This window comes from Leuresthes tenuis, unplaced genomic scaffold (assembly GCF_036924035.1).
Source record: "Leuresthes tenuis unplaced genomic scaffold, fLeuTen1.0.hap1 SCAF_21, whole genome shotgun sequence".
In the NCBI taxonomy this organism is placed as follows: domain Eukaryota; kingdom Metazoa; phylum Chordata; class Actinopteri; order Atheriniformes; family Atherinopsidae; genus Leuresthes; species Leuresthes tenuis.
This window is the reverse complement of record NW_027325375.1, coordinates 28,833,554-28,853,234: the sequence shown is the minus strand read 5'-3', so window position 1 is coordinate 28,853,234 and position 19,681 is coordinate 28,833,554. Positions and strand designations below refer to the sequence as shown.

General features: G+C 45.7%; 1 protein-coding gene across 5 annotated transcripts in view; it reads left to right on the top strand.

The window, feature by feature from the left end:
* sptbn2 (spectrin, beta, non-erythrocytic 2) overlaps nucleotides 1-19,681 on the top strand; it is a 41,597-nt gene that overhangs the window by 16,877 nt on the left and 5,039 nt on the right. For 2 of the 5 annotated variants that reach the window (XM_072374617.1, XM_072374619.1), the window contains 34 exons: nucleotides 4,964-5,115; nucleotides 5,342-5,515; nucleotides 5,826-5,917; nucleotides 6,022-6,102; nucleotides 6,972-7,087; nucleotides 7,560-7,672; nucleotides 7,770-7,957; nucleotides 8,040-8,157; nucleotides 8,278-8,436; nucleotides 8,530-8,832; nucleotides 9,793-9,946; nucleotides 10,037-10,431; nucleotides 10,508-10,771; nucleotides 10,854-11,065; nucleotides 11,295-11,432; nucleotides 11,547-11,766; nucleotides 11,874-12,410; nucleotides 12,881-13,083; nucleotides 13,181-13,271; nucleotides 13,358-13,504; nucleotides 13,626-13,889; nucleotides 14,000-14,224; nucleotides 14,352-14,441; nucleotides 14,583-14,861; nucleotides 14,938-15,068; nucleotides 15,172-15,376; nucleotides 15,472-15,846; nucleotides 15,935-16,179; nucleotides 16,272-16,410; nucleotides 16,503-16,587; nucleotides 17,750-17,946; nucleotides 18,022-18,149; nucleotides 18,245-18,320; nucleotides 18,870-18,947. In XM_072374617.1, the coding sequence (XP_072230718.1) occupies nucleotides 4,964-5,115; nucleotides 5,342-5,515; nucleotides 5,826-5,917; nucleotides 6,022-6,102; nucleotides 6,972-7,087; nucleotides 7,560-7,672; nucleotides 7,770-7,957; nucleotides 8,040-8,157; nucleotides 8,278-8,436; nucleotides 8,530-8,832; nucleotides 9,793-9,946; nucleotides 10,037-10,431; nucleotides 10,508-10,771; nucleotides 10,854-11,065; nucleotides 11,295-11,432; nucleotides 11,547-11,766; nucleotides 11,874-12,410; nucleotides 12,881-13,083; nucleotides 13,181-13,271; nucleotides 13,358-13,504; nucleotides 13,626-13,889; nucleotides 14,000-14,224; nucleotides 14,352-14,441; nucleotides 14,583-14,861; nucleotides 14,938-15,068; nucleotides 15,172-15,376; nucleotides 15,472-15,846; nucleotides 15,935-16,179; nucleotides 16,272-16,410; nucleotides 16,503-16,587; nucleotides 17,750-17,946; nucleotides 18,022-18,149; nucleotides 18,245-18,320; nucleotides 18,870-18,947 (6,374 nt within the window). The remainder of the gene's footprint in view (nucleotides 1-4,963; nucleotides 5,116-5,341; nucleotides 5,516-5,825; nucleotides 5,918-6,021; nucleotides 6,103-6,971; nucleotides 7,088-7,559; nucleotides 7,673-7,769; nucleotides 7,958-8,039; nucleotides 8,158-8,277; nucleotides 8,437-8,529; nucleotides 8,833-9,792; nucleotides 9,947-10,036; nucleotides 10,432-10,507; nucleotides 10,772-10,853; nucleotides 11,066-11,294; nucleotides 11,433-11,546; nucleotides 11,767-11,873; nucleotides 12,411-12,880; nucleotides 13,084-13,180; nucleotides 13,272-13,357; nucleotides 13,505-13,625; nucleotides 13,890-13,999; nucleotides 14,225-14,351; nucleotides 14,442-14,582; nucleotides 14,862-14,937; nucleotides 15,069-15,171; nucleotides 15,377-15,471; nucleotides 15,847-15,934; nucleotides 16,180-16,271; nucleotides 16,411-16,502; nucleotides 16,588-17,749; nucleotides 17,947-18,021; nucleotides 18,150-18,244; nucleotides 18,321-18,869; nucleotides 18,948-19,681) is intronic. The other 3 variants (XM_072374620.1, XM_072374621.1, XM_072374618.1) reach the window with 2 other exon arrangements.

Sequence of the window (19,681 nt, the reverse complement as noted above, 5' to 3'; positions counted from 1 at the left end):
AATGGCTCTGGTCATTGTCCAGATACCCACAGATGATCATCTTATCATTGAATTGCCTCAGAACAAAGCAACAGACGATGAAGGCTTTGTCCTAAACATCCTGTAGATCATTGTGAGGCATTGATGAGACGTGGTTCAACCTCACAACAATCTGCGACCCACTAACTTAATGTTGGTGTTGCATCTGTCTACATGTTATCACTAAACATGACGGCAGGCACCATGAGCCACACAGATGGGATTATGTCTGCCGGCATGTTTGCTCAGATTACCTGCAGATAATCATCATTATCAACAGCACCTGAGTTTGTTTGAGGTTAAATTTTGTGAAGAGGACACTGGCTGAGACAGGCCCTGATTCTAGTCCCGCTCTGACATATACTTAAAGGTTATTACCAGACGCAGCATGTTCAAAGTGCCTGGACGTGCCCAAAAATGCTTTGAAGCATTTGGTGTTGCCTCTAACTACTGGTTTTAATCTGTTGTTGGTGAGCAATGCCACTGAAAATTTAAATGAGTTTACACTCAGAGGTGTAGACTCCTTTTTGGTAGAGCTCCACGACAGCCTGAAGTGTTTCAAAACGGTTTAAACACAACATTCATTCTGTAAAAGTGCTGTGGTGTCACATTACTGTAGCATTACGTAATGTTTGGGATTCTCATTAAACTAATGTTGTATTTGCAGGAAAAAAAGTTTCAGTTGTTTGGAAAGGTGGTCTCTGTGGTCCTCAAACTGTGATCCTCAGCTCTGATACGTAAAATACCCCAAAAAATCCATCCGTCCATTTTCTATACCTGTTTAATCCAGTTTAGGGTCGCCGGGTGAATCAAAAATTGCCCCAAATCCTCCCATTTGTGTGTGATTGTACGTTGGAAAAGTGCTCCATACATATATATATATTTATATATATATTTATGTGTGTGTTTTGTAGAAAAGATGCAGTAAGAGCAGCTCATTCACCATTTTAACATACATTTCACACATGGGGCGTGTTGGGGGGGCAATCTTCAGATCAGCTGGTATTTATTTTGTGCTGGGGCAACGAAAACGAAATTAAAAACAACTTTCTTTTCCGTGCAGAACATCTCGCAGTTACGGGAGGTTGGGCAGGAAGATATTCCAGTAATCTGTGGTATTTTGTTCTCAGAGAGGTTTTCCCATCACTCTCACTCGACATCTTTTATAATTGCACAGCTTTCTTTGGCAGGCTCTGCAGGTATTTTACGTCTGAGAATGAGACGTCTGGCATCAAAGAGGAAGCATAGTTTTCATATTCAGTCACCTCCATCCTGTTTAAAATAAACAGTTGTTATTGAGTCTGAGCCATCTTACCGGTTCGTAGAGGAAAAGTCACCATGACTAAACTGGAGCTCCATCGGGGTTATTGTCTATTGTTGCAGCAGTGACTGTGACAAAAGACTAGTTTGGTCAGAACACTTCGGAGGCATTTTTGTCAAAGAAGTGAACGGGGCTTAGACGATGCAGCCTCTAAATAAGGCATTATCTGTCTTTATTTCACCAATACCTTAAGAAGAATGAATGAATGAACGTGTGCTATAGCTCTGTTAGCTCATAGCTGCTGTTATGTGGCTATAGGAGAGCTAACGGAGGGATTTCTACACAGGCACTCTACTGGGCCCACTTCATCCACACGCCCCCCTGCAGCACAGTTTATTCACTCCGTGCTCTGTGACAGTCGGCTAACTTCACACAGAGTTTGCTGCTGATAGTTTTGTGCAACATGGCAGGATATTTATCAGATTTTGACGACGTGGACGACGACTTTGAGTAAGATGGACGTTCTTACCGGAGTGAATGAGCTGTGCTGCAGCCATGCATGTGGATGAAGTGGTCCCAGTAGAGTGCCTGTGTAGAAATCCCTCCGTTAGCTCTCCTATAGCCACATAACAGCAGCTATGAGCTAACAGAGCTATAGTACACGTTCATTCATCCATTCTTCTTAAAGTATTGGTGAAATAAAGACAGATAATGCCTTATTTAGAGGCTGCATCCTCTAAGCCCCGTTCACTCCGTTATATGGATCTCCAGTTATCTAAATATCTGCCAAAGGACGCCGACTTTCACCAAACTGTTCTCTGTGAGTAGATGAACGTATTTCATGCCAGAAATAAGGTCCAGGTTTAAAAACACCGGAGTTGCCCTTTAATGTGTAATGTAGGAGTGCAGGAACAGGGAGATGGTCCCTAAATTTCCTCTATGCCCGCCTCAATGCTGGGTTCTGTCACAACATGACTGAGCCACGGGAGGAATGTGGATTACTCCGCAGTATTTCACCTGTCAGTGCATTTCCCTGTGCTGGCTCATTTAAAATTAATGGCCCATTAGTAATTAAGCTATCTGTTTGTGGGGTATTTAAGAGAGTTAGGGAGGCAAACAAGGCAGGTTTACATATGGGAAAGTGTAACCATATTTAAAACGACGTCCCCAAACCAGCAGCACGTCCCATCATAGTGGGAAGCTAACAAGCCTGGTAATAAGCTAAAGCAGTCCCCTCTGACTGAGTGCTGTTTGATTCTGATGCTACAATATTCTTTTAGATATTTAGACATGCTGAGAACAACCACAACGCCTCTGAGACAAAGAGGGATGGGATAGCTGTCGGACATGTCTGTAGTCGGCCTGGTCACCGGCTTTGAGCTAATTTTCTTTCTGTACTCGTCTTAAAAAGTTTTATGTTCCAGTAATGAAAGCTTGAACCAGACAGTGACTCTCACACAGCATCATAGACACAATAGAATGTGTGTTTGCTAAAAATCAAGAGCTAAAATCTCTTAATTTCAGTGCTTAGTGGAAGGCCCTTTGGCAGCAATTATATCTTCTTATCTTCTTTGGAGGGTCACTAAAGGCTTTGCGGACCTGGATTTGGGCACTTTATCCCATTCTTCCTGGCAGATCCTGTCAAGCTTTTTCAGATTGAATGGGGAGTGTCGGTGTGCTGCTGTCTTAAGGTCTCCTCATAGATTTCATATTGAGTTTAAATCAAAGCTTGGACAGACACGTTAAGCTACTGTCTTGGCCGGATGCTGTGATTCACTGTTTTTCTGGCAGGTGAACTATTGCCCCAGCCTCTGGTCACATGCTCTCTTGAGGAGGTTTTCTTCACATTTCCTCTTTATCAGGCTGAAATAATTCGGCCTTGAGTCTTCCTGACTCACTGATAAGCTGTCCCACAGCAGCAACTACTATTGGGATAACAATGACCCGCTGATCAGCAGCAATACCAAGAAATCACATTTTATTTTTACCCTCAAACGTGAACGAACCCCAAAGTGTTTGGAGAAATGACGGCAGGTAAACGAAGCAGCCGTGTGATCGAAGCAAACAGAATAACTCTACAGGATACTTTGAATAAGATAAAAACTAAAGCTTAGCTCAGTCCACCGTAGCTCACAGCTATAGTGGGCTGCTTTTCAGATTCCAATCACATTTATTTTAGAGATTATAAGCCCAACCGCACTGGAAAAGAGTAAAGACGCTTCTTAGATATGCACAGAGAGGAAGCCTCTTTTTAGCCTGCAGCTTGCCAAACGTTATGAACCGAGGCATTTACTCCACCCTAGAAGGCATGTGTGAGATTACAAAATACGTTCTTTCCGCTTTCTTTTTATAGTTGACAGTTGTCAGAGAGGCTCTCTGGGCCTTGGTGATGAGACCTGACCTTTGGGTCTCATTTAAACAACATGCAACAATGAGCTTTACGGTGCCTTAGCATGTTTGACAGAGCAGCACATGTATGGGCTTATTTCAAGCGGACCACACAGCCCCGGCTGTTAGGAGCTGAGGTGAAAGGGACCAAACGTGGCACAGACCCGTTGTCAGTCTTGTGTAGATTGTTGGAAACGTGAAGACAGATTTTTGCTGAGTTTCATTTTGTTGTGGCAACATCGGAGGTACATTTTGAGTTCACAAAGAGGGTTTGAACTTTGTTAAACCCTTAAAATCCAGCTTCCTTTATGCGGTTAATTGTGGTTAAGGTTTAGATCTAATGCTGAATTCATTGTATTTCACGGTGGCTGCTGCAAGTCTTTTTAGCTTCTCAGATCAGTTCAGCTTCAGAGTTGCTCAGTGTGGGCGTGTGCTGGGTGCAGTGCAATCAGTGTTTTCAAAAAGCAGGGAGACCTTATGTCCCAGAAATTAGGTCACCTTGTTAGGTGGCGGAGCAGGATTAGCCTCTTCCTCCTGCGGTCCATATGTCTGAGCTGCTGTCACAGCTTAATTTGAGTCTTTTTTCAGTCCTGCTTTCAAAGATAGAACAAAAATGCAATGTCACTGAAATTTTATAAAGTCCCTTTTTTACCTTTTTAAACCTAATTGAATTAATTAAATACACCAACAAGTCATCAGTCAATGAAGTCTAAAGAGGCAGAAGCTCTCACTAAGCTGTCAGTGTGGAGATCCGAGACTTAGTAGCATAGCTTACCTATGAAATGAACTGCTATAAGACTGGGGTTTAAGTCCTGATGACTAACGGTTAGCTGTCTGCACGCAGAAATAATCAGAGCTCTGGACCTCATTGGTGCTTATTAAGAACTAAAGTGATTCCCTGCATGTGTTTATTTCCCGGAGACTAATGTAGTCGAGGCCACAGCCCAGGTAGCCTGGGAGCAGATTACTCTCAGAGCTCTGACTAAACGTCTCTTGGCTTCCCTCCCTTCAAACCCTCCTGCTTGGCCAGTCACCAATGATCCAATGTGGGGCGCGTCAGATGTGATAAAAATGAACAGAGGAGTTCTGCTAAGACGCGTCCCGGCGCTCTGATCAGTTTGATTAAGATGTGTCCGTGCCCGCTGATGAAGCCCCTTTAAAAATGACCCGAGAGATTTCACAATGATTAGCTTTTAGCACATTTTTCCAGTGATTTTTCCAGAACATGTCAGTGGTGACTTTTATTAAGATGGTGAAATGTGAGCTTGTCCCCCTTCTGTTGTTCCACATTTGCAGATGAGCGTGAAGCGGTACAGAAGAAGACCTTCACCAAATGGGTAAACTCTCATTTAGGCCGAGTCACCTGCCGCATCGGGGACTTGTACACAGACCTGCGGGACGGCCGCATGTTAATTCGCCTTCTGGAAGTGCTCTCGGGGGAGCAGCTGGTCAGTACTGTTGAGAAACTCCTCTTCTCTGTTCTAACTGAGCCCCTCAGCATGACCCTGAACATGCACCTCAAATCAGGAAGAAGCAATCATGTGTGCTTCATTTACACTGACTGACTTCTCTTTCTTTTACTTGTTTTTCCTTCCAGCCCTTTGAGCATTTTAGGATTGCTGTGTTTAAAGATGTCAGCCTAAGACTTCCTTATTTTTCCTCTGCTCCCCGCAGCCAAAACCCACGAAGGGTCGCATGCGTATCCACTGCCTTGAGAATGTCGACAAAGCCCTGCAGTTTCTAAAAGAGCAGAAGGTCCATCTGGAAAACATGGGCTCACATGACATCGTGGATGGGAATCACCGCCTCACTCTGGGTCTCATCTGGACTATCATCCTTCGTTTCCAGGTAACAAATAGAGCGGTTGTGTTGAGCTCTGCAGATTACATGTTGCTTTACTTCTTTCAAAGGGAACATTCAGCTTTGGGTGTGTTCGTGTGATCTAGTACTTCCTCAAACTCATGAAAATGCTTTTAGATGCTAATTACATGCTGCTGGTGGTGGTTTACACATGCTCTCAGTGTCAGTTTTGAACTGTTTTATGGTATACAACCTCTTAATTGTTGTCATTTATAATAACAGGGTGTCTAATGATGTAGGAATTGTGTGAAATTACGTTGATACAGTCTTAACTGAATGAGCCTTTATAAAAAAACAGATCCAGGACATCAGTGTGGAGACAGAAGACAACAAGGAGAAGAAATCAGCCAAAGATGCCCTGCTACTTTGGTGCCAAATGAAAACTGCTGGGTGAGAAAGTAACATTATAAGACTCATAGGGGTACTGGAGGGGTTATAGATTAATTTCATCGTGTGGGGCTAATGATTAATGACTTCTAATCTCCCCTCTGCAGTTATCCCAATGTCAACATCCACAACTTCACAACCAGCTGGAGAGATGGACTGGCGTTCAATGCCATTGTGCACAAACACAGGTCAATGACTTCTCCCTGTACCCGGTGTTACTACACAGCAACCTGACCCCCTTAGATGTTCATTTACTCTACATGTAGTGTTTTCTTTTCTTCTTCTATGCCCTCCAAGGACCACGAGTTGCAGTTCAGTCGCCTTTCTTTAGGGTGTTCATATCCCCTTTTCTATTTAGGTCTCCTTCCATTCTTCAGTCTGCAGTACGGCTGAAAGGATGGAAATAAAATGAGGAGTAGGATGACCTAGATCACAGAAATAATAACCTAGTTGTTTTTGTGCTCGGCACCTCATTAATACTGCGAGTTTAAATGAAGTCAGCTGAAAGGTGTGTCCTTAGCATAGGGCACACACTATTGATGAATTGGTTAATAATTAATTACAGTGAACATGCACGAGGAAGGGAAAATAATACATTCTTTTAGCCTCTTTAGGCTGTTTATCTAAACCATAATTCTGCTATTTATGCTATCAGACAAGCAACGATAACATGCTACATTTAGTTAATGTATTTCTCTTTCTTTTTATTGTTTCTGCATGTGTTTTATGTATTAAAGCGTTCTTTGGAATGAAAAGGTTTCACGACCCATTTTAAATGTTCCCTTTTCATTGGTTTTTATCAATAATTATATTTAAACCCCTCTCAGAGCCAAGTAAACGTAAAATGAGAACATAAGTCAGGAGCAAGCAGTTATTCACAAGGGCGTTTTGCTTAATCCACAAATTAAAAACCTGTTTGCATGCAGGCGACTAATTCCAGTGGAATTTATACGGCTGATCTGCAGGAGATGCTGTTTGGTAGCCTCTGTGTTTTGCATCATGGTCTCTTCCACAATCTGCTCTTATTGAAGCTACATTTGTTGCCCATCCTCTGCAGACCGGACGTCATTGAGTTTGACAACCTGAAGAGGTCCAACGCTCACTACAATCTCCAGAATGCTTTCAATGTGGCTGAGAAGGAACTGGGACTTACGAAGCTGCTGGACCCGGAGGGTGAGCCTCACATTGATAACCTGATGCTGTTTCCCTAAAACAGAGTGACGCGTTTGGCTGTGGAGGAGTCCTGCAGCTCACTGGAGCTGACGCAGCATCTCAGCTGCAGTGACCTGATAAAAAGCATGTGGAACGATGGAAGCAGCTCGGCTCTCCTGTTGAGGTCCACACATTCAGTGCTAAATCAATTCGGATCCATTTGAATTACAGAGTGCAGGTAGAAGAGATGCAGCAGTGCATGTGAGTCCAGGTTAGGTTGTTAGGAAAGCAGGAGGTGAGTCTCCCTGTGCTCTGGTTGCATTTCGGAGCTTCTTCCACGGTCTCCAGGTCCTTCTGATGTATAGTTCCATGACTGCCTTATGCAAAGGGATGGTACTACGAGGTTGGGTTCCTGAGAGAAATAAGGACTGAAGCCTGTATGATTAAGTGTTTGGAAATATTAAATATGGAATTTGCCTTCTTCTTTTTCTAGATGTTAATGTTGACCAGCCTGATGAAAAGTCCATCATTACCTACGTGGCAACCTACTACCACTACTTCTCCAAGATGAAAGCTCTGGCAGTGGAGGGCAAACGAATTGGCAAGGTTAGCTTTGTGTTTGTCCGTCTTTGAGCGTGTGGAAGTGTGCAGTACATTCATGTGTGAGTAAAGTTGGCGTAATTACTCATTTCTCTGACTGCAGGTACTTGACTATGCTATTGAAGCTGACCAGCTGATAGAGAAATACGAGACCCTGGCATCAGAGCTGCTGCAGTGGATCGAGCAGACCATCGGGACGCTCAACGATCGGCAGCTAGCTAACTCGCTAAGTGCCGTGCAGAACCAGCTTCAAGCGTTCAACTCCTACAGGACCGTGGAGAAGCCGCCGAAGTGAGTGCCGGCTGGATTAATGGAACCCAGTGAAAGAGCTGATTGAAGCTGGCTAAACAGAAATGGTGCCTTGTCTCCACAGATTTACAGAGAAAGGGAACTTGGAGGTTCTCCTCTTCACAATCCAAAGCAAGATGAGAGCAAACAATCAGAAAGTGTACATGCCGAGAGAAGGCAAACTCATCTCTGACATCAATAAGGTCAGTTCCTCCTGAAAAAAGAGCTCGAATGATGAATCAGACTGACAGCATCACGTATGAAGTGTTAGTATCCCGTCTGCTGCCTGATTCAGGCCTCCTGTGTTTTCCTTTAAATGGCAGGCTTGGGAACGACTGGAAAAGGCGGAACATGAACGGGAGCTGGCTCTGAGAAATGAGCTGATTCGCCAGGAGAAGCTGGAGATGCTCGCTGCCCGCTTTGACCGGAAAGCTGCGATGCGTGAGACATGGCTGAGTGAAAACCAGAGGCTAGTGTCTCAGGTAGAAAATAATGAAGCTGCGTGGCTCCAGTTGCATTTGATTTCCTAATCTGAACACATTAGATTCACAGTGGGCCCTGTGCTCTGTTCTCAGGATAACTTTGGGACGGACTTGGGCGCAGTCGAGGCTGCCACCCGTAAACATGAAGCAATCGAGACAGACATTGGGGCATATTGGGAACGTGTGGCTGCTGTGGAGGCTGTCGCCAAAGAGCTGGAAGCTGAGGGATATCATGATGTGCGGCGTGTCCTCGCACGAAGGGATAATGTGCTTCGACTCTGGGAATATCTTAAAGAGCTCCTCGCTGCACGCAGAGAACGTCTTAATGCTCATCGTGACCTACAGAGACTATTTCAGGAGATGCGCTACATCATGGACTGGATGGCAGACGAGAAGGTAAAACGGACACAAAGACACCTGTTTAAACCACTTTAACGGCGCTGACACTGTTTCAACATGTATTAAATGTCTGCTTTTATCCCTAATTTCAGTTTCTATAGTTTCTAATTACCCAAAGAGCGTCTCCTAATCCACTTAATTAAGATGGATGCTGTTCAGGCATATCCCTGACAGCTTTAGTGTTGGCACCTAACTGCAGTAATTAGCCTTTTCCAGGACTCGCCTGATCACTGGTGGCTTTACTGAGGTTGAGCGAGGTAGACTCCAACCTCTGGGAGAACTTAAGGCGTTGGGTCTGGTTGTTCTTGCTCTTTATGCTGTGATCCTGATCAAGTTTGGCGGTGCTCTGTGGCACACTGTTTAGGTTTCTGCTTTAAACCTGGGAGTGTGTGTCACAGGCACATCTGATTAATAAGTAGCTCGGTTAGGTCTCTCCTTCTCTTACCCCCTCCTCATCAGCCTCTCCCAACCATTAGATAAGTATTGCATCATTTTCTGCCTTTGAGCTTTGCTAAAGTTAGCGCTCAGTGTTTTCTTTACATTCCTCTTTCTTTCATTTGGGTTAGAGTTTCATCATTTATTTATCTACTTTTAACAGGAACCATATGATTGATCTCTCGATGGTTTATCACCTGTTATTGTATCATTTTAGCAGTTGTCAGTTCTTTAAAGGCCCTCTCTAATACATTTCTGCCAGATGCTGCCCTTTGGTTGAACCTTAGCTTTGTGAAATGATGTTTTTAAGCTATTGTTATTGTATTTTGATGATGTAAATTACCACCATCTACAAGCTATAACTCATAGAGTATAGATATGTGTAATATGTAGAAATATCTGTTCAGGAATACGTACCGAGCCCCTTTTCCACCCTTATTGGTGCTGTTGCACAGTTTTGATTTAAAGATAAATAGAATGATTAAAGAAATGTCCTACTGAACTGTGCTTCCTCTCTTTAAGGGTCGCCTGCAGTCTCAGGACAGTGGTAAACATTTGCACGATGTCTTAGACCTACTACAGAAACACAATCTGGTGGAGGCTGACATTTCAGCTCAGGCAGAGAGAATCAAGGCAGTGCAGGGAGCCGCAAAGCGCTTCACCTCCTATGAACAGAGTAAGTCTTGGAGCTTGGTTTCAAACGTTCCTGTCCTTTTTGTGAGCAACATATAAATGCATTCCCGCCTGTTTTTTTCCTAATTTCCAGCTTACAAGCCTTGCGAACCCGGACTGGTTAGTGAAAAGGTTGACCAGCTGGGTCAGGCCTATGAGGAACTTGGTCAGCTTGCTGCGACACGCAGAGAGCGCCTCGCGGACTCGCGGCGGCTGTGGCAGTTCCTGTGGGACCTTGGAGAGGAAGCAGCCTGGATAAGAGAGCAGGAGCAGATCTTGGCAAGTGGAGACTGTGGCCGTGACCTGACTTCTGCCCTTCATCTACTCAGTAAACATGAGGCTTTCAGTGATGAGATGGCAGCCCGCTACGGCCCCCTGTGTAACAGCATCGCTGCTGGAGAGACTTTGGTGGATGAGGGACACTACGGAGCTTCAGAGGTCACTGAGAGGATTCAAGACATCCGTGCTCAGTGGACTCATCTGGAGGAGGTGGGTGTTCTTTTAGATTGATTCAAAGCTACTCTAAATATCCAGTTGATGCTGATCATTTTCTTGATCTCTTCAGACAACTAAATTTAGAGAGCAGAGCCTCAAGGAAGCAGTGGCGCTGCATCAGTTTCAAACAGATGCCAACGACATGGAGGCGTGGATTATGGAGACATTCAGGCAAGTGTCCAGTCAAGAGGTCGGCCACGATGAGTTTTCCACCCAAACTCTTGCTCGCAAGCAGAGGGAAATAGAGGAGGAGATCCAAAGCCACCGGCCCCTCATAGAGTCCCTGCATGAGCAGGCCGAAGCACTTCCACAGGCCTACATGTCTTCTCCAGAAGTATGTGTGCTTTGTTTTTCATAGTCGCTCCATGATGACACGTTCTTTGAAGAAGTAAATTATTGGTTCTCACCGACTGCAGGTGGACGGCCGTCTGCCTGGTATTGAGCAACGCTACGAGGAACTGGAGTCTCTGTCAGCAGCTCGGCGCCAGGCCCTGGAAGGCGCCCTGGCCCTCTATCGCATGTTCAGCGAGGCCGATGCCTGCCAGCTGTGGGTAGAGGAAAAGGAACAGTGGTTACACGGCATGGAGATCCCCACCAAACTGGAGGACTTGGAGGTGGTGCAGCAGAGGTCAGTCCGTTGGTCAGGGAGGGGAGGCTGAGTTTATTTCCCTCAGAACCTTTTCAGGTAGCAAAGAATAACACTTTCTGTTGTAGTTTTAAGAGGAAAGGCAGTTAACTGTTGATGAAATATGAAAGTAGTGGAATTAGTCTTTCAGTAGCTTTTTATTATATCTGGAAATGAATCAGACGATACCTTTGGGAATCGGTGAAATGATCCTTGTTATTTACGAATGCAGGTTTGAGACACTGGAACCGGAGATGAAGAACCTCGGCACCCGTGTCATTGACGTGCACCAGGTGGCCGAGCAGCTGCTGAGCTCGGACAACAGTAGCAAAGACCAAATCCACCAGACAAGAGACCAGCTGAACAACAGGTCAGAGCTAACACTGAGGACCTGAAGCATGCCACTACTTTAAACCCACATGCATTTGTGCTTAATCTGCACTTTGGTTAGTGTTTTTAGCCTTGTGTTTGATGTGGTTTTTAGATGGACAGAGTTTGAGCAACTGGCTGGTCAAAAGAAACAAGCCCTCGAGTCGGCTCTTGACATCCAGAACTACCACCTCGAGTGTAATGAGATCCAGACTTGGATGAAGGAAAAGACCAAAGTGATTGAGTCTACTCAGGGCCTGGGCAATGACTTGGCTGGAGTGATGGCTCTACAACGGAAGCTCACTGGAATGGAGAGGGACCTTGAGGCTATCCAGGTATGAAGGGCTCAGATGCATTGGTTGTGGGTGGGAGATGGGAGCAGAACACTACAGACACATTGGGGGGTTCATTTTTGCTTCATGCTTTTAAAAATCTATTTCAGGGTAAATTGGATGACCTGAGAGGTGAAGCTGGAAAGCTGGCCAATGAACATCAAGATCAGGCTGAAGAGATCCAAGGACATTTGGCTGAGATTCAAGAAGTGTGGGAGGATTTGAATGAAACCATGAAGCGACGGGAGGAGTCACTGGGAGAAGCCAGCAAACTTCAGGGCTTCCTCAGGGACCTGGATGACTTCCAGTCCTGGCTATCCCGCACTCAGACAGCCGTGGCCTCAGAAGACATTCCTACTTCTCTGCCCGAGGCCGAGAGTTTGCTGGCCCAGCATGAGAGCATCAAGAATGAGGTTGACAACTATAAGGAAGACTATGAGAAGATGCGGGCCGTCGGCGAGGAGGTGACCCAGGGCCAGACGGACGCCCAGCACATGTTCCTGGCCCAGAGGCTTCAGGCTCTGGACACTGGCTGGCATGAGCTGCGTCGCATGTGGGAGAATCGTCACAATCTTCTGGCCCAAGCCTTTGACTTCCAGACTTTCCTGAGAGATGCAAAGCAGGCAGAGGCCTTCCTCAACAGCCAGGTTAGCAGACGACACTGTCAAAATGAGGCCTGTGAGCTGTAAAAATATATATATACATGAATAAAATCCCACAGAACTTGTAAATAAGTTGGACATTATTCAGATTTCTTACTGGACCATCGTCCCTTTTTCCCTGCGTTATCTTTTATGCCTATAACTGTTTTTAAGGTAATGAGACAGATACTGCTACTCGTGTCAAAATCAAACCAGCTGGAAAGTAGAGAATAAGCCACGTATGATGACTACATACCAGCTTTATTCTCATGTCATAAAGTTCAGTTAACTTCAAACCTGAAGTAACAGGAAGTGTAAGAACTGGAACAGAGACGGCTGCGAGTTGCACGAGTTTAAAATATCTTAATCTCAAAACCATCACTGCATGTTCATGTTCTTTAAGGAGCTTTGAAAAACGAAACTATACGAGTTGCATCATTACAGATGAGCAAATAACATGCATTTTGTCTGTGTAGGAGTACGTTCTGTCCCACACAGAGATGCCCACCAGTCTTCAGGCTGCAGAGGAGGCCATTAAGAAGCATGAGGATTTCCTCACCACCACAGAGGCCAGTGAGGAGAAGATAACTGGTGTTGTGGAGGCTGGACGGCGCCTCATTAATGACTCCAATGCAAACGCTGATAAGATCCAGGAAAAAGTTGATTCAATCCAGGAAAGGTTAGAGCTGAAGTAAACGATAAGAGAGAAAAAAAGTTTTCCTCTTCCGTGAGATGCTTGAGAAGTAGATATTAAATATTCTGCTTATCTCCCGCAGACACTGTAAGAATAAGGAGGCTGCAAATGAGCTGCTGGCTAAACTTAAGGATAACCGGGAACTTCAACACTTCCTCCAAGACGGACAAGAGGTAACAATACAGGCAGAAGTTTTAATAATCAGCATTTTATAATGGCATGAGAAAGAAAACCAGCTCCATGATCTCTCGTTCTGTAGCTCACGCTGTGGATCAATGAGAAGATGCTGACAGCTCAGGACATGTCTTATGATGAAGCGAGAAATCTTCACAGCAAGTGGCAGAAACACCAGGCCTTCATGGCAGAGCTGGCCTCCAACAAAGACTGGCTGGACAAGATTGATAAGGTGCGACCACTGTTGTGTGTAAACGCCAATAAAAGACATCTTTTTACGCCAGCCTTTACACTTCTATCAGCATCTATGTTGCCATAGCAGCACTTTGATGCACTTTGTCTCGTCTCCAAAGGAGGGTCAAGCGCTGGTGGCAGAGAAGCCGGAGTTGAAGCCTGTTGTGCAGCAGACTCTGGAGGACCTGCAGCGTCAGTGGGAGGAGCTGGAGGGCACCACTCGCACCAAGGCCCAGTGCTTGTTTGATGCTAACAGGGCAGAGCTCTTTACACAGAGCTGCTCTGCCCTGGATGTCTGGTTGAAAAACATTGAGAGCCAGCTGCATAGTGACGACTACGGAAAGGATTTGACCAGTGTGAACATCCTCCTCAAAAAGCACCAGGTGGACTGCAAAGACTGATTGAACAGTGTTATTATTGCTCAGAAAACCATTTAAAAACCTTTGCTTAGTGGAGAAAAATGAAGTTTAATTTCTACGCTGTCTCTGTGTAGATGTTGGAGCATCAGATGGAGGTCAGAGAGAAGGAGGTCCAGTCTCTGCAGTCTCAGGCTCTTGCTCTGTCCCAGGAAGACGCAGGGCTGACTGAAATAGATGGGCAGCAGAGGCATGTCACTGACAGCTTCTCAGGCCTTCAGGACCCCCTCAAACTGAGGAGACAGCAGCTGCTCGCCTCTAAGGAAGCACATCAGTTCAACAGAGACCTGGAGGATGAAATTGTGAGCATGACTGCCCCAGTGACTCCTAAATTGATCAATTCTAGAAATTCTGGGGAGCGTCTGAATGTTACCGTTGCATCCTGTTTTGTGTGATGCTTGGATTTTATTCACTGTGTTTGTCCCTCAGCTCTGGGTGAAGGAGAGGATGCCCCTGGCCACCTCCATCGACCACGGAAAAGACCTGCCCACCGTACAGATGCTCACCAAGAAGAACCAGGTACCATCACGGATGTAGAAATGTTTAACATAACTCTGAATTAAGAACATATTTCAGTGTTGTCATGAAGGCCAAACCAAGTCAAATAAAGGCTTTAAACGCATGTAAATGGTAAAAAAAAGGTCTCTTGCTGTGTATCAGACACTGCAGAAGGAGATCCAGGGCCATCAGCCTCGCATCGATGACATCCATAAGCGAGGCCAGACTCAGAGCCAGGTTGATGGCGAGCGACAGTCTGTGTTAGAGGAGCGCCTCGTTGAGCTGAAGGACCTCTGGGACCAACTGATTGCAGAGACAGACAAGCGCCATGCCCGTTTAATAGAGGCCAATCGTGCCCAGCAGTTCTACGCTGATGGAGCTGAGGCGGAGGCCTGGATGGGAGAGCAGGAGCTGCACATGATGTCAGAGGAAAAGGCAAAGGTACCTGGAGACAATGGATCTCTGTGCAGCTCGTTCACAGTTGAGCAGACTTGATCGTTTCCTGTGTTTTTCCCAGGATGAGCAAAGCGCTCTAACGATGGTCAAAAAGCACCAGATCCTGGAACAGGCACTCGAAGACTACGCCCAGACCATTCACCAGCTGGCCAACAGTAGTCGGCTCATGGTCAACAGTGAGCACCCAGAGAGGTTGGAGCACAAGCTGTGTTTAATTCCCAAGAGTCTGGTGTAGCACAAAAGGTTGGGACCCCATAATAACGTGTCTGTCTGGCTCTCGTTGTCAATTAAACAGTGAAAGAATCACCTTACGACAAGCCCAAGTTGACAAGCTGTACGCAGGCCTGAAAGACCTTGCTGAGGAGCGCCGTGGGCGGCTTCAGGAAAGACTGCGGCTGACCCAGCTGAAGCGGGAGGTGGATGACCTGGAACAGTGGATTGCTGAGAGGGAAGTGGTTGCTGGCTCCCATGAACTGGGACAAGACTACGAACATGTCACAGTGAGTTGATTTCAGTCGCATTCCTGAAATTGAACTGGGAAGTTGAACTGAATTAATTATGTTGCTGTCTTTTGTCCTGGTTTTTATTTCTACAGATGCTGAGGGACAAGTTCCGTGAGTTTGCTCGTGACACCAGCACCATCGGCCAAGAGCGCGTGGATGGTGTGAACGCCTTGGCAGATGATCTCATCGAGTCGGGCCACCCTGAGAATGCCAGCGTGGCTGAGTGGAAGGACGGTTTAAATGATGCCTGGGCGGACCTGCTGGAGCTGATTGACACGCGCACACAGATGCTAGCGGCCTCCTATGAGCTGCACCGATTCCATCAGGACGCCATGGAGGTGCTTGGGCGTGTAAAGGAGAAGAGAGAGGCTTTACCTTCAGATCTTGGCCGTGACTTGAACACAGTCCAGCATCTACACAGACAGCACAACACGTTTGAGAATGACATCCAGGCCCTGAGCGGACAGGTCGGTTATCGCTTCAGAGACCCCTCGTGTTAACTCCCCTGTGAGAAGAACACTGAAGCATGTCTCTTCCACCCTGTTCTACTCTCAGGTGAACCAGGTGCAGGATGATGCGGCGCGGCTGCAGAAGGCCTACGCTGGTGAGAAAGCTGACGACATTCAGAGGAGCGAACACGCTGTGACTTCTGCCTGGGAGGGTCTGCTGGAGGCGGGTCAGGCCCGCCGGCTCCTCCTGGAGGACACCGTGGAGAAGTTCCGCTTCTTCAATATGGTGCGAGACCTCATGCTTTGGATGGATGGCGTCAACCTGCAGATCGATGCTCACGACAGCCCCAGGTGGATGCTCTATATTCCAGTTACAAGGATGAATAGAGCCATAATGAGTGTCACATGTGTATTTATGTGAACTCTTCCTGTTTTGTTCCAAGGGATGTTTCCTCTGCAGGGTTAGTCATCGCCAATCATCAGGACATCAAGTCAGAGATCGAGACCAGAGCGAACAGCTTCACTGCTACTACTGAGATGGGAAATACTCTTATCGATAACAACCACTATGCTGCTGATGAGGTATTTCTCAGTGGTTGAAGGAAGCAGGACAAGTGATTTTCAGTGTGTGCAAACTTGATGCTCCAATCATCTCCTTTCTGAATGTTTCACAGATCCGAGAGAAACTGGCTCAGCTCCAGGAAAAGAGAGACAAGATCAACAAGAAGTGGCAAGACAAGATGGACCATTTACAAATTGGTAGGCGTGTTCTACACATATTTTACATGTTTTTATGAAGCGAATTGTGTGCGGTCAGATGTTTATTGGCTGTGTTTGTGGTATGAGATCAAGTACAATCAGAGTAACGTTTTGGTTCCTCTGCAGCTCCTTAAAGGGGAACTCTGGTATTTTTAAACCTGGACCTTATTTAAGGCATGAAATACGTTCCTCTACTCATAGAACAGTTTGGTGAAAGTCGGCGTCCTTCGGAAGATATTTAGAGTCCTAGAGGTCCGCGTTTATCCATATAACGGGAGAGAGCAGAGCATAGATAATACAGCCTCTAAATATCTAAATAAGGCATTATCTGTCTTTATTTCACCAATACTTTAAGAAGAATGAATGAATGAATGTGTGCTATAGCTCTGTTAGCTCATAGCTGCTGTTAGCTCATAGCTCTGTTAGCTCATAGCTGCTGTTATGTGGCTACTTGCAGCTATAGGAGAGCTAACGGAGGGATTTCTACACAGGCACTCTACTGGGACCCCTTCATCCACACGCCCCCCTGCAGCACAGTTTATTCACTCCTTTCTCTGTGACAGTCGGCTAACTTCACACAGAGTTTGCTGCTGATAGTTTTGTGCAACATGGCAGGATATTTATCAGATTTTGACAAGTGAAAGATGACTTTGAGTAAGATGGACGTTCTTACCGGAGTGAATGAGCTGTGCTGCAGCCATGCTGTCGATGAAGTGGTCCCAGTAGAGTGCCTGTGTAGAAATCCCTCCGTTAGCTCTCCTATAGCTGCAAGTAGCCACATAACAGCAGCTATGAGCTAACAGAGCTATAGCACACGTTCATTCATTCATTCTTCTTAAAGTATTGGTGAAATAAAGACAGATAATGCCTTATTTAGAGGCTCTAAGCCCCGTTCACTCCGTTATATGGATCTCGAGGAATGTAAATATCCAAACTGTTCTCGGTGAGTAGATGAACGTATTTCATGCCAGGAGTTCCCCTTTAGGTGTTTATTTTGTGGCTTTGCCAGTCCTCCTGCCCCGACATGCTGGTCCTACTGAAGTGTGTGTTTTGCTGCAGCTGGTATAAATGTACCCTTCGGACCTTAGTGGGAAGTTAATGTCTCTTTATTTGTCTATTTTCTATCACTCTCGCCCTCACTCTGTGTTTCTCGTCATCTCAGTGCTTGAGGTGCTGCAGTTCGGACGTGATGCCTATGTGGCAGAGTCATGGCTGGCAGGGCAGGAACCCATCGTGCGAGCAGCAGAGCTGGGCGCAAACGTAGATGAGGTGGAGAGTCTAATCAAGCGCCACGAAGCCTTCGAGAAACTTGCTGCAGCTTGGGAAGACCGCTTTGTGCTGCTGGAGAAACTTACTACAGTAAGTGGAAAGATTTGGTTAGCTCTGGAGTGACCTGCTGGATGCAAGCGTGAATCCGTCATCATTTCCTTTTAGCTCGAGGAACAGGAGATACTGAGGAGGCAAGAAGAAGAAGAGAGAGCGAGGCGACCCCCAACGCCGCCACCAGCACAGGAAGTGGCACACCATGAGATGGAAAGTCAAGCACACGATTCTGCTGCCAGGTACAGTGGAGCGGAGGTCAGGAGGAGCTGTATGTGTGCGCCAAACGTCCTTTTCTCTACTTTTATAACACGCCTCCTCCTCCTCTCACACGTAGAACCAGCCTGGACCAGACCACACTGAATCAGTCGGTCTCAGTGAACGGGGTTCACAGTGACAACGACACATCTCAGGTGAGACACAGGCCAAGTGCTCTGGACTTCCTCCACAGAACTTAGCATGAACTGTCTTTTAACCCCTGCAGTCTTCTCTCATCTGCTGCCACACATTCCTCTGATCAGATGGATGGATTCATTTGAGAAGTCGAAGAAAGTTCAAGCATTTTATGGATGTTTACATGGAAAATAAGTAAAATAATATTTTAATAACAATCGCATCATTTTCATAATGTTCTAATACTGTGTTTCTGTCTGTGTCCGGTCCAGTATGATGACAGATTTTAGTAATGAAACTTTAATTCAAACGCACAACACATGCTGTTTCTTTCTTCCTTTTTAAAGAAGTCTCAGAGGATGGTTCTTAAGGAGGTGGGCGGGTAGAAAAGCATTTTCCACGCATGTCATACGCTCTTATTGAATCTCCTCACTGGCAGACGGACGCTCACCTGCTCACTTCATGTCTCTCACAGACGATGAAGTGAAAGATTTAAGGCCTGAACTAACGGTCCAACTCTCTGCCACTGACAGAGACGCCTTAACAATTTTTCATTGCGTTTTTACCAGCAGTCATTATCGCTATCGTTGTCAGTGGGAAAGAAATCAGAGCCTAAACGCGTCTGTAAGCCAAAGCAGCCGGAGCGTGTGAGTACTAAGCCATGGTCAGCTTTGTAGCTTCCCCCTCGCTCTCCTCACAGCCTCCACTCAGCTCCTGGTCAACCGCAGTGCCTCCTTTCCTTTATTAAGAAGCCACCGCTTCTCTGTCACAGACGCAGCCATTGCTTTATTTATTCATTAATGAGTCCCATTGCAATTTAAAAAGCATGATGCAGATTCATGGACAGATTGTTCTCATGGATCAAACACGTGCACGTGCTCATATTGACCAGGACAGGAGTGACTGTACATGTGGAGCTGTTCAGTGGTATTTTACATGTAGCTGGTTGTAGTCTTTCCCTCTATGTGTGTGTTTCCTCTGAGTGTAAAAGTGATGGAGTCGTGTCACAACTGTTTGTAGAAAAGGAAAAGAAGGACCCGCAAGTGTTTTCTCTGCTGATGTCATCACTTTTTACACTTTAGCACTTTAAAGGGATTCATGTGGTAAATAAGAGCCCAAATACTTGAAAGTAAGAGCTTAAATTTGTACTAAATCCTTGAAGCTGAAGTGTGAGTGAGTGGACTTCTGTCTGTGTTTTGTGCTGCAGAATAAAACTGGTTTTACATTACAAAATGACTGAAATTAGGCTGAAAAAGCAAAGATATGTCCACGAATGATGTCATTTGTACGAGATATGAACGTAAAAAGCATCTGTTTCAGACAGAAATCAGATAAAAATCAGACAGCAGCTGTGATTTTACGTCCCTGTGATAAATTGAAA